The following is a 15,401-nucleotide window of genomic DNA, read 5'->3' as shown; positions in this document are numbered from 1 at the left end:
CTAAGTTGTTTTATAAGGAAAATAAATGTTCCACTGCTTTTAATATTCAATAGGCAATTTTAATAATCAATTTTATAACTTTATTAAAAAGAATAATGTTTTAATGTAAATTAAATCTAAACTGGGAGTTTTGAAGTGCCACCAAAATATTTTAGTACCTATTTTAATTGGAACATGTGTATTTACAAAGATAAGCAATGCCTTCTGGTATGTGAAAGTTTCCAATTTTATATCAGAAATACTCTTAACATGCCATTTAACTTAAGGAAGCACTATTTTAAGAATTCAGAAAGTGAAAGGTCTCTCTCCTGACTGATTATGAACTTAGTTTAATAAAAGGAAGTCTTTGCCATAACTGGATAGGTAATTCCTGAGTGAGAAAACAGCAGAGTGGTTAAGCCTCCAAGGTCACACGTGAACTGCAAACAGCCCAGCCTATAGGAAATCAGGAGTTCCAAAGCAACAGAAAGGTCAGAACGATGATGCTCTGAGACAGAGGCAATGAGCAGACTTACAAAGAAGGTATTCTAAACTCTCAAGTGTGTTAGAAAGATCAAAAAGCAGAAAGTCAGAATTTCTGGGTATAAAAATAAGTAACATTTTTGTATTTACATACTCATTTTTAAGTGAATTCATACCAATACGTTAGTTACCTTAACTGCAGCATTTATACCTTTAGCTCTGATTTTCAGAGTAGCCAGTGTCAATGTAGAAACCCAACTGCTGAATATGAGATTGTTTCGAAGATGCTTATTTTGGCAAAAAATAAAGGGGGAAAATGTCTAATAATAGATTGATTAAATAAATGTTTTTGTCCATATAATGGGATAATATACAGACATTTAAAATGACGGTATAAAGTATTAAATGACATGAAAAAATGTTCACAATATACTGTTAAGTAAAAAAACAGGTTGCAAAACAGTACACCCAATCTAACCTGATTTTTGTAAAAGGCATGCTCATGTGTAAGAAAATATGTTGAACCCTTCATACCAAAACCAAATTTTTTTATTTTTATTGGAGTATAGTTGGTTCACAATACTGTGTTAGTTTATACCAAAATTTTAATAGGGATCATCTGAGTGGTAGGATTATAGATAATTTCAAGTTTTCTTCCTTTTGATTACCTATAGTTTCCAATTCACTATGATGAGCACAAGAAGGGTATTTTTAAAATATATACACCATGAATGACATATAATCATTGATCTAGAATCAACTAGTGACTTCACCTCACGAGATTCCCGGTGTGGTTCTAAGTACTTTAGTTAGAATAGAACACGATATGCATGATATTCAGGAACTGTATCTATATCATTCTCTTTGGTTTCCAAAACATCCGAATGCAAACCATCTTATGTAACCCTCACAACAACCATGTGGGGATGGCTATTTCTCTTCCTCGTTTACAGATGGGGAAGCTTGAAGCTTAGAGAGACGGAGGTCCAGCTCTGCCACTGTTACCGTGGAAGCATCTGCCCTCCTGGGGTCTTAGCATCTACACTTGCATGAGGAAGGGGCTTGAACAATGACCTCCAGTTCTGCTTCCACAAAAGACTAACACAGAAAATCGAGCTTTTTTTAAAAAAAATCTATTCTACAGAATGTACTGCAACTCTTTTATTACTTATTTATTTATTTATTTATTTATTTACTTATTTATTTATTTTGGCTGCATCAGGTCTTAGTTGTGGCATGCGGACTTCTTAGTTGTGGCATGTGGATCTTTTTAGTTGCGGCATGCGGACTGTTAGTTGCAGCATGCATGCGGGATCTAGTTCCCCGACCCGGGGCCCCCTGCGTTGGGAGCGTGGTGTCCTACCCACTGGACCACCAGGGAAGTCCCAAAAATTGAGCTTAAGTACAGGCTGGATAGATTTCTTCACAGACTCATTAAGGCTTACCAGGCTACTTTCATGGATGTATCTGGTCACATGGGCATGCATGCCTGCCCACACACATGTGTTTACATATGTTCTCTCTCAATATTCTATAGCTTTAACTTTATATTAGGAAAACCACTTGTTTATAAACGTCTTTTTCCTTTACACTTAACTTTCTTACCCAAATCTGAAAATGCTGGAGAATAACAAAATACAATTATACCCTCTAATCTCAACTCTAATATTTCCTAAAACCAATCTTTGGGCTGCTGACCTAAACGCATGCAAAGAACACTGACCCATAAAAAATCATTCCCCCTTGGAAACAAGTGCAAAGTTGTGTTTGTGTCAGAACGTGGTCCTGAGCCCACCTGAATGAGAATCACATGAAGCACTTATTAAAAACAACAGCTCCTGGGCTTCCCTGGTGGCGCAGCGGTTGAGAATCTGCCTGCCAATGCAGGGGACACGGGTTCGAGCCCTGGTCTGGGAAGATCCCACGTGCCGCGGAGCAACTAGGCCCGTGAGCCACAACTACTGAGCCTGCGCGTCTGGAGCCTGTGCTCCGCAACAAGAGAGGCCGCGATAGTGAGAGGCCCGCGCACCACGATGAAGAGTGGCCCCCACTTGCCGCAATTAGAGAAAGCCCTCACACAGAAGCGAAGACCCAACACAGCCATAAATAAATAAATAAATAAATAAAAATTGTATAACTTAAAAAAAAAACAAAAACACAGCTCCTATGTATAAAATAGATAAGCAACAAGGATATACTGTACAGCACAGGGGATTATAGCCATTATCTTGTAATAACCTATAATGGAGTATAATTTGCAAAAATACCAAATCACTATGCTGTATACCTGAAACTAATATAATATTGTACATCAACTGTACTTGAATAAAAAAAAATTAAAGAAAAACAAAACAACAACAAAAATAAAACCACAGCTCCCTGGGCCTCCCTGCCCCCGAGATCTGATTAAAGACTCTTGCGGACTTTGGACCTGGCAAGGGGCATTTCAACCAGCTCCCTGGTGATTCTTTATTTGAGAATCGCCAACAGAGATGGAAAAGCATGGGTGGGAATTGGAAAGGTCGTTGGAAATCTGCCTGTGTATAAGACTATTAAATTGCTTCTACCAACTGCTTCTGTGAGGTGCAGGGTCAACTACAATTTTAGGGAAAGAAATGCTTACCTTTGTTCAAACAACCCAGGTAAGAAATAACACCTGAAAAGAGCTCACTCCACAAACTTCAGTGCAGTCCCATGCTCTTATAGTCAACGAAACAAACCTCTCTTAGCAATCAAACAATGAACCTTTGTGTTCATAGCAGCTTAGCATTCAGCCAACAGAGTCAGAATACAATCCAGTTACTGGAAATCCCCATAAAGAGCCTGGGTGGTTAACCTGAATCTCACCTAGGACTCAGCAACAACTAGAGCCTGAAGGCATCGAAGTGTATTTTACCTAAATTATTCACCAAGCAAACAGCCTGCCGTGATGCAGCATCCAGCAAGCTGGGACCCCTTACCAATGAAAGATGTGATACATTACACAAATGCTAATGCCAGCAACCACAAAGAAAGTAAATGGAGGCTATTTCTACCAGCGGAAGCCCCCTCCTCCTTCCGAGGGCCTCACCTGCATCAGCTGTTCCTCCCATACCACTGTTCGCAAGTTTCAAATTGAACTAGAAAGAGGAAAAAAAATCATAGAGCCTGGGATCAATGGCCTACTCAAAGCCACGTAAGGCATGTCCTGTGTTGGAACACCAGAATGCACACATCTGCCAGTGGGATTTAACCATCTTATCTTCAGAACAGTGCTGCTTCCTCTCGACCTGGCATCATAACTGGTGAGACGGTTTATTCCTGCGGAAAATAGTTCAGTCCAGGTTGAAGCTGCAAGGGTCATCCGGTGACTCACCACTCCTGCCCAGGATGCAGCTGAAGGATGAGGGCTGAACATTCAGCTACCTGTGTCAGCACAATCACCGTCAACAAATGCACAGCAAGTGCCAGTACACCAGGAAAGCTTTACATTTAACAAGGTTAACGTAGGCACAGACGACGGCAGATGAGGCTCTGCCTCTCTGGATTTGCACTTTCCGATCTCTCCTGTGCCAGTGCGAAGGGAAGTGTCTGCTGAGGGAAGGAGCCCAGGGTCGAAAAGAAACCACGTGGATGAAGCAAACGCATAAAGAAAACAATAAATGTGAAAAATGCCTATTGTCCCATCCCATTCCTCTTGTGTTTGATACAGAAGGTCACAAAGTAATCCAAGCAAAGCCTCACATTGGGAAACAATGACATGAGTGCAGGATCCCACAGAATGTGGGTGAGAACACAGTAAATTCTGTGATTCAGGCAGATTTTTTTTAATGCCTTTTTTTAAATTTAATTTTTATTTTATATTGGAGTATAGTTAATTTACAATATTGTGTTTCAGGTGTACAGCAAAGTGATTCAGTTATACATATTTATATACATATATCCATTCTTTTTCAGATTCTTTTCCCATATAGGTTATTATAGAATACTGAATAGAGTTCCCTGTGCCATACAGTAGGTCCTTGCTGATTATCTATTTTATGTGTAGTAGTGTGTATATGTTAATCCCAACCTCCTAATTTATCCCTCCCCCCAACCTTTCCCCTTTGGTAACCATGAGTTTATTTTCGAAGGCTTGTGAGTCTGTTTCTGTTTTGTAAATAAGTTCACTTGTATCATCTTTTTAGATTCTACATATAAGTGATATCATATGATAGTTGTCTTTCTCTGTCTGACTTACTTCACTTAGTATGGTAATCTCTAGGTCCGTCCATGTTGCTGCAAATGGCATTATTTCATTCTTTTTTATGGCTGAGTTAATATTCCATTGTATGTATGTACCACATCTTCTTTATCCAATCCTCTGTCGATGGACATTAAATATTAAATGTCTTTTCAACACTAACAGAAGTTAAGATTTTCAAGATTGGTGAGGAACTAAGACATAAATTTATTTGGCTCCTGATGGAAAGCAGCACGAAAGTCTTTAAGCATTTATTCACTGAATGAAAATGGCCAACTAATCTTATCAGCTAACTACAAAAATGCTTCCCACACTCCGGGGCATCTGAAAAAAATCAGTCCCTGTTCTAAGTGCTAGTCACCTGAAGCCACAACTCTGGCAAGTGATGCCATGGGAAGGCACCGCTGACAGCAGGGTTCACACAGAAAACTCTGGGGTCGTGGGTTCCTTAAAACATCAGCCATATTTTTAAAACAAAGAACACTTGCAGTCTAAAATAATGGCTGAATCCAAACCCACAAAATGGGCCTCCTGGAGTCTCCTCCTCCTCCTCTCTGCGGGTGGAAACCCCAAGTCAGCTCCACATCTGGCAACGCATGGAAAATGTGCATCTTTACTGTTCATGGCAAGGAACCAAGAGGCCATTCTGCACAGGATGCTGACTCACATCTGCCAAGGCACACTGACTGCACAGAGAAAACAGATTTCATTTTGTTCGATAAAGGACTCAGGAGGCCCTCCAGGCAGGGCTGACTGCCTAGTTAGAGAACAAAGGAAAACTGCCCAGATCCGCTCCTTATCTAGATCATAGGTAAAACCAGGACTTGGCTTAGGTTACTGGGCATATCAGTATCAAACCTCAGAAATCATCTTTACAACAAGGTCATAGGCAGGCCACAGAGAGAGGAGAAGGCACAGACCCATGGGTTTTATTTTATTATAATATTAATAGTATCGACCATTCACTGAGTACCTACATGCCAGGCATTTTACAAGGTGCTCTGTACAAAGCTCTCCTGCAATTGTCATCGTGTCCGTGTGCGATGGGTGTTATTGTCATCCCCACTGTACCAATGAGGAAAAGACGAGGACTCACCCAAGGTCACACAAGCAAGTCACTTGCAGAGCTGGGATTCAAACCAGGGTTAAATATCTACGTTGGGCTATTCTGCCTCCTGTTACAGAAGATAATCCAAAACTTGAAAATAAGGCAAAAGGAAGGGAACATGTCTTCCCAGTGTGGCTAAAAGGCCCATCCAAGACTGTTTCTCCAGGGCACGCTCTCACTCGACTTGCTACTCACTACTGATTATGGCATAGGCTCTATGGGGTTACGTGTTAACTTGTAGATTTTGGTCCAGTAGAAAGGACAGCCCCCAAGATTATGGCTTCAGTGCCCTGAAGGACATTAACGGTCTTGTATCCAGCCTAGCAATCTTCTTCCAACATTCTTTCCTCAGTGCCTATAAACACCTAGTCTCTCAAATTTCCCTTTGAACCAGCCCTATCTCAATGAATTAAATAAATGTTTGCCACGTGTTTATCCTGTATCTCTATGAGTCATGTCTGTACCTTTTTGAATTATAATTTGGTACTTCTTTATACCACACTCCTCCACCATGTTGCTAAAAAGGATTGGAGACAGTAACGTGTCTATTTGTCTACAGAACTGGACTTAACTATTTAGCACATACAAATGTACACCCATTGACTAATCTGTAGATAATGATTTGCCACCCAGTAACAATGCATGGCCACTGAGCTAACCCAACTGAGGTTTTTTTCAAGAGAAAGAGCTAGAAGACTCTCTTCAGGAAATAGCCATTCGTAACTCAATGGGAGCCTAAAATGCCACTAAGAGTGACTTTAGAGACAGAGAAGCACATGCACGCACACAGACACACACTCACACACACACTGTTGCCCAAAGTACCCTTCCCACCATCTGCCGCGGTGCTGCCTGGCCCGACTCAGGGAAAGCGTGGTTTAGCTAAGTGCCTAAGAAGAGGATCGGGCCCAGAAATCAAATTTCTTCTATTTCCATTCTGCTCTGGTCTCACCTCAGCTGAGTCCCTTAGAAAGGATTTAAGTACAGTCTCTTTGGTAATCCCACCGGGTATTTTAATCATCTGGAACCCTGTCTGCCTTCCGTGCATAATTACATTTCTGAGATACTCTACAGGACCAGCAGGAAAACGCAAAGGTCACTACTCAAGATCCAAATCAAATAAAATTGCAAATGAAGGGTTACGCATAAAATGCAAGCACCAATTTGTGCCTTTGTTGCTCTACCAGCTTCCTGAGTCAGAAAGTAAAAAATCTGAACAGATGTAAAAGAAACTGATACCCGCCCTGAACTCAGCTGACAGAGAAGTTACCATTTATTGTCTCAGCACTGCCGACACCAGACAAGAACGAACGTGGTGACTTCCATCGTCCCTGGGTGTCTGTCACCGGTATTTGGGTTTCCTCATGGAAAAGAGGTAACCATTTTTTACAAAAAAAGAAAAAGCTGACAGGCAGGCAACACAGCCGATGCCTACAATGAGAAAGGCACCAGGGACCCCTTCACCCGTGTTTCATAGGCTCCTTGGCTTAAGTTTGGCATCTACATACCCGAGTAGACAATGATCATCTTGAAAGAAATCAGAAAATCTGTGCCCAGAGTAAAGGTGACTGTGACTCAGCACTGGTCCCTCTTTGTTCCCAGCAGTGCTGTAAGATGAGAATTCAGTCTAAAGTCAACTTGAACACAAAAGGAAAGTCCTCATCAACGGGAAGGTTTTGTTCCCTCCGGTTCACTTCCGGGATGGTTAGAGTGAGAAGGCCCTGGGCTACGTGGGGGCACAAGGGCCTTTCCCACAAGCACGCTCACACTCAGGCTTGGGGGTTCCTAGTTTGGGCCCACACCTCCGACGCCGCTCCTGCGGGAGAGAAGCTACTTTCCAGAGCCAACCTGCCTCCTGGTATCTTCAAGAGAATACGTTCCTAATCGCCGTCTCAGCTACATGAATATACCTCCAGGTGTGCAGGTGAAAGCAAAAATACACATCCTGGCTTCCTTCCCACTGCCATGGGATGTCAGTCTTTTGGCCACGCTGGAAATCTTAAGCGGCTCCATTTCAAAAGTATAAGAAAAAAATAAGCGCAGCAACTTGCTGCCGTTATGCTTCTATACTTGTGCTTATAAGGGGGGGGTGGAAAATCACCCGCTTCTGCAACCCTTCCGGAGAACACAAATACTGCTAAAATCAAAACTGGCAATAATAATAGGGCAATTCATTACCCTCCCCTTCCAGAGAGAGACCGAAGCTGTACCAGTTTATTGGCACTTACACTAACTCCGGGGTTGTGCTGCTTCTAATTACAATCTATTTTATGTAGTCTAGATTCATCCTTTTCTAATTTAGCTGACTTTCCTTTCTAGTTATTTGGACCCATATGGTAAACCATTCACAGCTGTGTTGTACACTCTGCAGTATATATTTAACCCAAGGCCAATCTAGACCAAGAGACTCCTACAGATTTAAGCCTCAGAAACCTCTTGTTAATTAAGCAATATTACTACTTTTGCATGGCTTTATTCAGTTTCTAACTAGACATTAATTAAGGTAAGTAATTGCAGAGTCTACCTCAAGCCAGAGCATACACAAAGCAATCATGCATTTGGTTTAGGTGACATGCTCAGGGAACACTGAGATTCCTTCAAACCAAAAACAAAGCAGTCTTACAAGCGTGAGCTAAATTCATTTTGGAAAAAAGGATCAAAGCTCACTAGGGGACTGTTAATCCTTTGGGGATAGGGTCCAGATTCTGGAACTGCCTTCTGCTGCCTTCTCTTGCCAGGCACATATCCTGACTCTGCACTCACCTGTATGCTGTGGTATCTGTGTACATTTTCACTACTATTCAGGTTAAATATGTACTTTCTCACATGATCCCAGGCGCCTGGGCATTAGAAAAGTTTAATGAAATAAAGTCCTTGCCCTCAAGGAGCTCACTTTCTGGTGGGAGAGACAAACCCATAGATAAATAACTATAACACAATGTGGCAAGAGCTATAAATGAGACGAAAGTATTATGAGACACAGATCAAGGAATAAATGATTCTGCCTCCCTCTTAGAGAAAGCTTGGAGAAGAGGCGGTGCATCAGCTCACGCCAAGATGAGTGGGAACTGCCTGGATGTCAGAAGTGGGCCAACACTCCCACTAGAAGCGGGCTGCACAGTCCTGAGAGCAAAGGCTCTGTTTGTGGCACCGAATAGCCTGGAGATGAAGCTAGACAGAGAATCTGCACTGGATGAGGCAAGGAGGCCCGTAAAAATAAGGACAGGGGCTTCCCTGGTGGCGCAGTGGGTAAGAGTCCGCACTCCCAACGCAGGGGGCCCGGGTCAGGGAACTAGATCTCACATGCATGCCACAACTAAGAGTTCACGTGCTGCAACTAAGACCCAGCACAACCAAATAAATAAATAAATATTTTATAAATAAATAAGGACAAATGCCCTAGCAGCCCAGGCGAGAGATAAGGGCAGAGGAGAAGGGAGGGATAAGAGCTGTTTTGGGGCCTTCTGACCAGTCTAGGCAGCACCAGCCTATAGATCTCACCCAGGTCTGCCCTTCTTAATCCTCCCCACTGCAGGCCTGCCTCGGTTTACAATCCTTGGGTTTAAGAGCAGTGAGCAACCCTAGGCCACAGGTGACTTGCTCACAGCCCTTCTTCCTGCGAGTAGTCGGATAGGGAAGCAGACGTACGTCAGGCAGTACAGGTAATGCCCAGCATGCTCTACATTCGGCACACGCACACACACACGTGTGCACACACAGGTAGGCTACCCTATCTGAGAGGGGAGGCCCAGAGGGTCATCTTTTCACGGTCCTTTGGCTTTGTTTGTATCAGCATTTGAAGTTTACCGAGTTTCCTTGGATGTTAGGGAAACACCAATTAATTTGCATTGTATTCTCCTGGAAAAGGGTCGGTTAAGGTGGGGCAGGAGTTTCCTAATTACACTTAAAGTGAAAGGCATTCTAAAAGGGAAGGTAAGATCTTAATTAGCTCATTTTTTTAAACTAGTGTTAGTATCTAAAAAGATCAAGAGGAAGGAGAAAAAAACAAAAGGGATGTGAGTTTCCCAACTACAGCTGACCCTCGAACAACTGGAGGGTTTGAGGTGCCGACACCCCCAACAGCTGAAAATCCACATATAATTTATAGTCGGCCCTCCTTATCCTCAGTTCTGTATCTGTGGATTCAACCAACCTCTGACCACGTAGCACCGTTGTACTTACCGTTGAGAAAAACATCCACGTGTAAGTGGACCCACACAGTTCAAACCCATGTTGTTAAACTGCGATGACTTCATTTTTGTTTTTAATTTAGTTTACTGCTTTCCGTTATGAAGGTAATACATGTCACCATAGAAAAATTGGGAAAAACAGAATATACCGAAAACACAGGAAAAGAATCAATTACCCATAATTCTATATATCAGTTAAATGCCTTTTATTTTTTTCTTTTTGACATAAAAAAAATTGTGGTGGTATGATCATACTGTATATGCTATTTTATGCCCATTTCCTATGCAACTGACAAATTTAAGGTGAAATATATGAGTGTTCCAAAACTGATTGTGGTGATGGTTGTACAATTTTGTGAATATACTAAAAAAACCCTGAATTGTACATTTTATATAGGTGAATTGTATGAGATGTGAATTATACCTCAATAACAATGTAAAAAAATTGTTTGCAAACTTTTCTTTTCATGTCTTGGTGACATTCTACAGATACTCTATGTAATATAAAGGCAGTTACCACAATGTACTAAGTCACTCTCCAACTAGAAGATGGATCTAGGTTTGTCACCATCATAACCAATGCTGATATAGCACAGGGAGATCAGGTCGGTGCTTTGTGACCGCCTAGAGGGATGGGATAGGGAGGGTGGGAGGGAGGGAGATGCAAGAGGGAAGAGATATGGGGACATATGTATATGTATAACTGACTCACTGTTATAAAGCAGAAACTGACACACCATTGTAAAGCAATTATACTCTAATAAAGATGTTAAAAAAAAAAAAACCAATGCTGATAATAACATCTTTGTTACAACTCTGAGCTCTGTATATCTATCATATTCTTTCCTCTCGAGTTTCCTAGAAGGATTTAAGGTTCTAAATATACCAACAATCTAGAAACTATTTTAAAGGACCAACAGACTTAACTCAAGAAAATTCAGTTACTCTTTAAAATCACTAGGCACCAAAAACAAATAATAAAAAGCAGTCCGAAGCGGGACCCACTGGGCATTAAGCTTGGGAGAGAAGAAGACAGGAGACCAAAAGCTGGACCCACAAATATAACATGTATCTGATATCCACAGAATCACAGCTAGAAAATGTTCTCATGCCTGAAAACAACTCATGGCCAAGTAAAAAGCCCAACCCTGGCAGGTGGGTAGCATAACATTGGGGTGCTTGAGAGCACAGCCCTGGGGCTGGAAAGAGTCGTGTTAAAACCCCTATCTGAACCACAGCCAAGAGACCTGGAGCATGTTAATCCTAAATTGTGTCCCCCATAAATTGGGGATGACAGCACCCTACATGAGAGGATTAATCTGAAGTTCATCTAGGAAGAATGTTCCTGAAGTGCTTGGTGCCACGCCAGCCCATAATGAGCAGCCCTCAATAAGCAGCTGCAACCCTGATAATGGTGACGTCATCTGCATTTGACCAAACTGGAATGCAGGAATCCAGATCTTAGCCCTCCAGATGTTTCTGCTTAGAAACTACAGTATTTTTCTACGAACTCAGAAAGCGCCTGAAGGTATTTTTATTACCCTGGGAGTTTCAGCTGTTACCAGAGTTCATTTGCGCAATCTTTACATTCCAGTGTGCTAAAAGCTTTCTCATGCAGGGATAAAAGCAGCCTTTGTCTTACGCTTGTAAAAGGCACCTTCTTTGTCAGAAGAGTTAACTGTTAAACTTCTCTACAATGGCTAGTTGGGAAACCCCAGGAATGTAGGCACATCCAAATAGTGAGAAGGTGAGTTTTTAGGAGAGCGGATTGTGTGTGCGTGTGTGGTGTGTGTGTGTGTGTGTTAAGGTGACATATTTTGAGTATTATCTATATGCCAGGCACCATGCTAAGTGCTTCCTACTTCACAACAACCCTGTGAGGTGGGAACTTTTATTAGCCCCCCTTTTACAGTAAGCAAGCTGAGGCTTAAGAAAGTTAAATGTTTTCCCAGAGTCAGACAGCTAGTAAATTAGTGGTAGAGCTATGATTTGAACCCACAAACACATATGCTCTCATCCACTAGGCTCCACCAAGTAGAACTGACTGCAGGGAGGTAAGCCCTGCAGATTTTAGTTTCATTTTCTGATTAGTGACTTCCTGACTTCCCAGCCTGGCCTTTGACAAGTACGGTCATTTAAAAGCACCAAAAAAGATGGCTTTTTGAAGGTAGTTAGTTGTCCAGGCCACTGTAGTGGGAGGTGCCCACAATGTCCCCATGGAAACTAAGGCTGCTTTGAGGCCAGTGATGCAAACCTATGTCCTATTAGAACCACAGGACGTAAAGGATCTTTCTACACTCCTTCCTATCCCCGGAAACACAGTCACCAGTTTCTCCAAGGGTTCTAGGAAAAGTGACTATGCAATCTATCCTGCAAAATAAGACAATTCTGAGGGCAAAAAGGGGGCACAATCAGTAAATATGCAGGCATAACGGGGACACATGGTCACGCCAATTTTAGGGCCCCAGGTCACCCTGACTGAGGTCCCCAGTCGGTCAGTGACCTGTATGTGAATTGTATGCATGTGTCAGTAAGTAAAAACACTCCGTCGTCCTAATGTCCCACAACTCGTCAGCAGGGGATGAACCAGCAGCCACTCTGGCTGCTGGCTCACATATGTGTCTCAGACTAGCCTCATATAAGAAGCACTTTGTCCAAAAGGGGAAGAGTGTGGTGAATCACAAGCATCACCACAATAATCACAGTGTTTCCAAGGACCTGGGGATGGGGCAACCCCAAAGATACGTGCTTCGTTAACATAAGCCAAAGAAGTCTGAACACTGGCTTTTGTGGATACAGAAAACAGCACGATGACCTGAGCAAGCCCTTGCTCAACTCTTACCCAATTAAATGCTTTATCTGCTTTATTTCGGAACAGAGGCTTTTATGCCTCCTTGTTCTCTCTTACTCATCCTGGAACTCTAGGAAATACAATCATCCCGACAGCTCTTCAAATACAAGCTCCAAGACTAAGGAGGGGCGTAACTTGTAGAGCTAAACAAAAAAAGAAGTCTGAATTTTTCGCTCATTAGATCAATCTGAGAGCAAAGCAGTAAAATGTTCCCAGCATTTTTCCAAGAAATGTAATAAAATTCAAGGGGATTTAGGACCAAAAAGAGGCCCTTAGGGAACACCATGACCAAATTCTTCCTTATAGAAGGGGCAATGAGGCCTCCAAGTGAGGAACTCAGCCCAAAGCACACACCCAGGGGATCAGACCTTCCTGGCCCTCAGCTAAAGCCTATTTCCATGTCACTATGCTATTCGGTTATTTAGTTTCTCATGTTTTAAATCTTCTTCTCTCCAAAGAGAGGAGGGAGGGAGGGAGGGAGGGAGAAAGAGGGGGAACGAAGGAGAGAAGGATGGGGTGGGGTAGGGTAGGTTTCGATCGCTCCATTAAAGCTTGATGACAATTTCAAATGACCAACGTATGAAGGTTCAAGAAAGAGACTAGAAACCCTCTGGTCAGTGTTTGACGAGGAGGACAAATGTATGGCCTACCTTTCGTCTTGATGGCTGTCTCTATGTTCAGAGCATCCCGCTCGGCATCAAAGTTGGTGTGCGCTTTGACTGACCCGTATGCACTTGGAGGTGTGGAGTGCTGAGGTCAAAAGACAAACACACTTCAATCACACATACTTAAAATCCTCTTGTTGAAATGTCAATTCCTAAAATATTTTTTTTCCTATTGTTTCTTTTAATAATTCACATCATTCTTAGGCTAGGTAACTCACACATAGGATACGAAACTTCCTTATTTCGAATTGAGAATTCTTCTTCAAAGGCTCAACTAGTTTAGAATACGATAAATCTATTTCTACATTTCATCTTACTTTTCACGCAAGCTCAGAGGCGGAAAACGCAAAGCTGGGCACCTGAAACCACCCGTTTCTTTGCGGAAGGCTTTGAAGAGCACGAAACTGGGCTGGCCAAAATTTGAAACAAGCTGGAAATGTGGAAATGCCTGAATGACGAGTGTGTTTAGCCAAGTTTTTGCTACAGGCACATGAATTTCCACTGAGCCTGTATCGTTGAGCTCACAATTCTTTAAAAAGCAAATGTAGAATGCCTGCCTGCCTGTCTCAGACTATGAGATAAGTGAGGGAAGCATCTTCATCCTGTATCCTCCCCCTTTGGCCACCGCCGTGGAACCAAGGTGGTCAGGCCACATGGCCCACATCCTCTTCATATCGGCCAGGTTCCGCCTGCTTTCTCTACTCTCCACTCTGCTGTCTTTAACACGATCCCCTCTGCCTACTACTCTCCCTAGTATTTTTTCTTCTCACTGCCTTTTAAACCACGGGTTCTTCCTTTCTAGTGCTTTTCAAAGCCCATCACCCTTCCAGATCTGATGGACCCTCCCTCGCCCGACCCACCCCAGACTGAGGTAAGGACAACAGCATGATTCTACATCAGTTCTCCTCTCCAAAGTGTTAACTTCTCTCCTTTGAAATGCTCTTACAGCTTTCCTCCTCCCTGCTATCCAGTCCCAAAGCAAAGGACAGACAAAACAGGACTGACAATGTTCTTTAGGTTGGCTGATGGCCAGCGGACCCATCCACCACTGCACCGCCTTCAACGTCAAGGCTCCCCATCCCCGCCTCCCCACACTGCACACCTCCCAACACATCATGACTCTGTCTAGGTTGTTTCTGGGAATAGTCGGAGACTGAGTTGCCCTGACTTACCTTTCCACCCACATGCATCACGCTACAAGGCACCCCAGCATTTATTAGCAGTGAGGCTGTGCAGGTAAACAACTAAGATGCCATCCTCCCAAATGTCTCCTAGCACAAGCCACAAATCTAAGTTCGGGGCTGGACAAAATGTTTCAGAATGTACTTGTGACCATCTTGGCCAAGTAGTAAATCCAGTTAATACATATAACTGAAACACAGTGGATTATCAAGGTGTTTTCCGTATAATTTCACTACTTAAACTTTCCAGTAAGATTAACTCAATGGGAAGAGAGCACACATTCAGGAAAAGGTCATGACACAAAGTGTTATTCTGAAATACTTACTATATATGCTACGGTGGCTACAAAATGAGGACAGAAATCTAAGGGAACACATTTTCCTATTTATTAACAATCCCATCACTTATTTACAAAGGCAGGCAGTCTGGACATCGAGCCATATCAAATACGGCTTCATATATCAGGTGCTACGTCATCTCATCCCAAAAACAACAGTGAGTAGGGAAAAGTTTTGCATAATTTTATAGTAACTCTGGAAATAAAATTAAATGGATAATTGAACTTACTACCTGTAAAATTCATTTATCTGAAAATCAAGTTATGGAGGCCAAAGTGATGTTTCTCTTCCCTCAAAGTACTGGGGAATACATGACATTTTCTATTGCCGTCCCATCTCTCCACAGAGAAGCACATCATACTAGAGTAACTTCAAAGGCCACA

The 15,401-nt window shown here is 42.5% G+C and overlaps 1 protein-coding gene across 1 annotated transcript in view; it reads right to left on the bottom strand.

Moving 5' to 3' along the window:
• The window catches only part of ANXA2 (annexin A2), a 44,316-nt gene that overhangs the window by 16,122 nt on the left and 12,793 nt on the right, over nucleotides 1-15,401 (bottom strand). The window contains exon 3 of the mRNA XM_036843177.1: nucleotides 13,484-13,583. Coding sequence (XP_036699072.1) covers nucleotides 13,484-13,583 — 100 coding nt within the window. The remainder of the gene's footprint in view (nucleotides 1-13,483; nucleotides 13,584-15,401) is intronic.

This window comes from Balaenoptera musculus, chromosome 2 (genome assembly GCF_009873245.2).
Source record: "Balaenoptera musculus isolate JJ_BM4_2016_0621 chromosome 2, mBalMus1.pri.v3, whole genome shotgun sequence".
In the NCBI taxonomy this organism is placed as follows: Eukaryota; Metazoa; Chordata; class Mammalia; order Artiodactyla; family Balaenopteridae; genus Balaenoptera; species Balaenoptera musculus.
The sequence above is the reverse complement of the archived record's forward strand: the minus strand, read 5'-3'. Positions and strand labels throughout refer to the sequence as shown.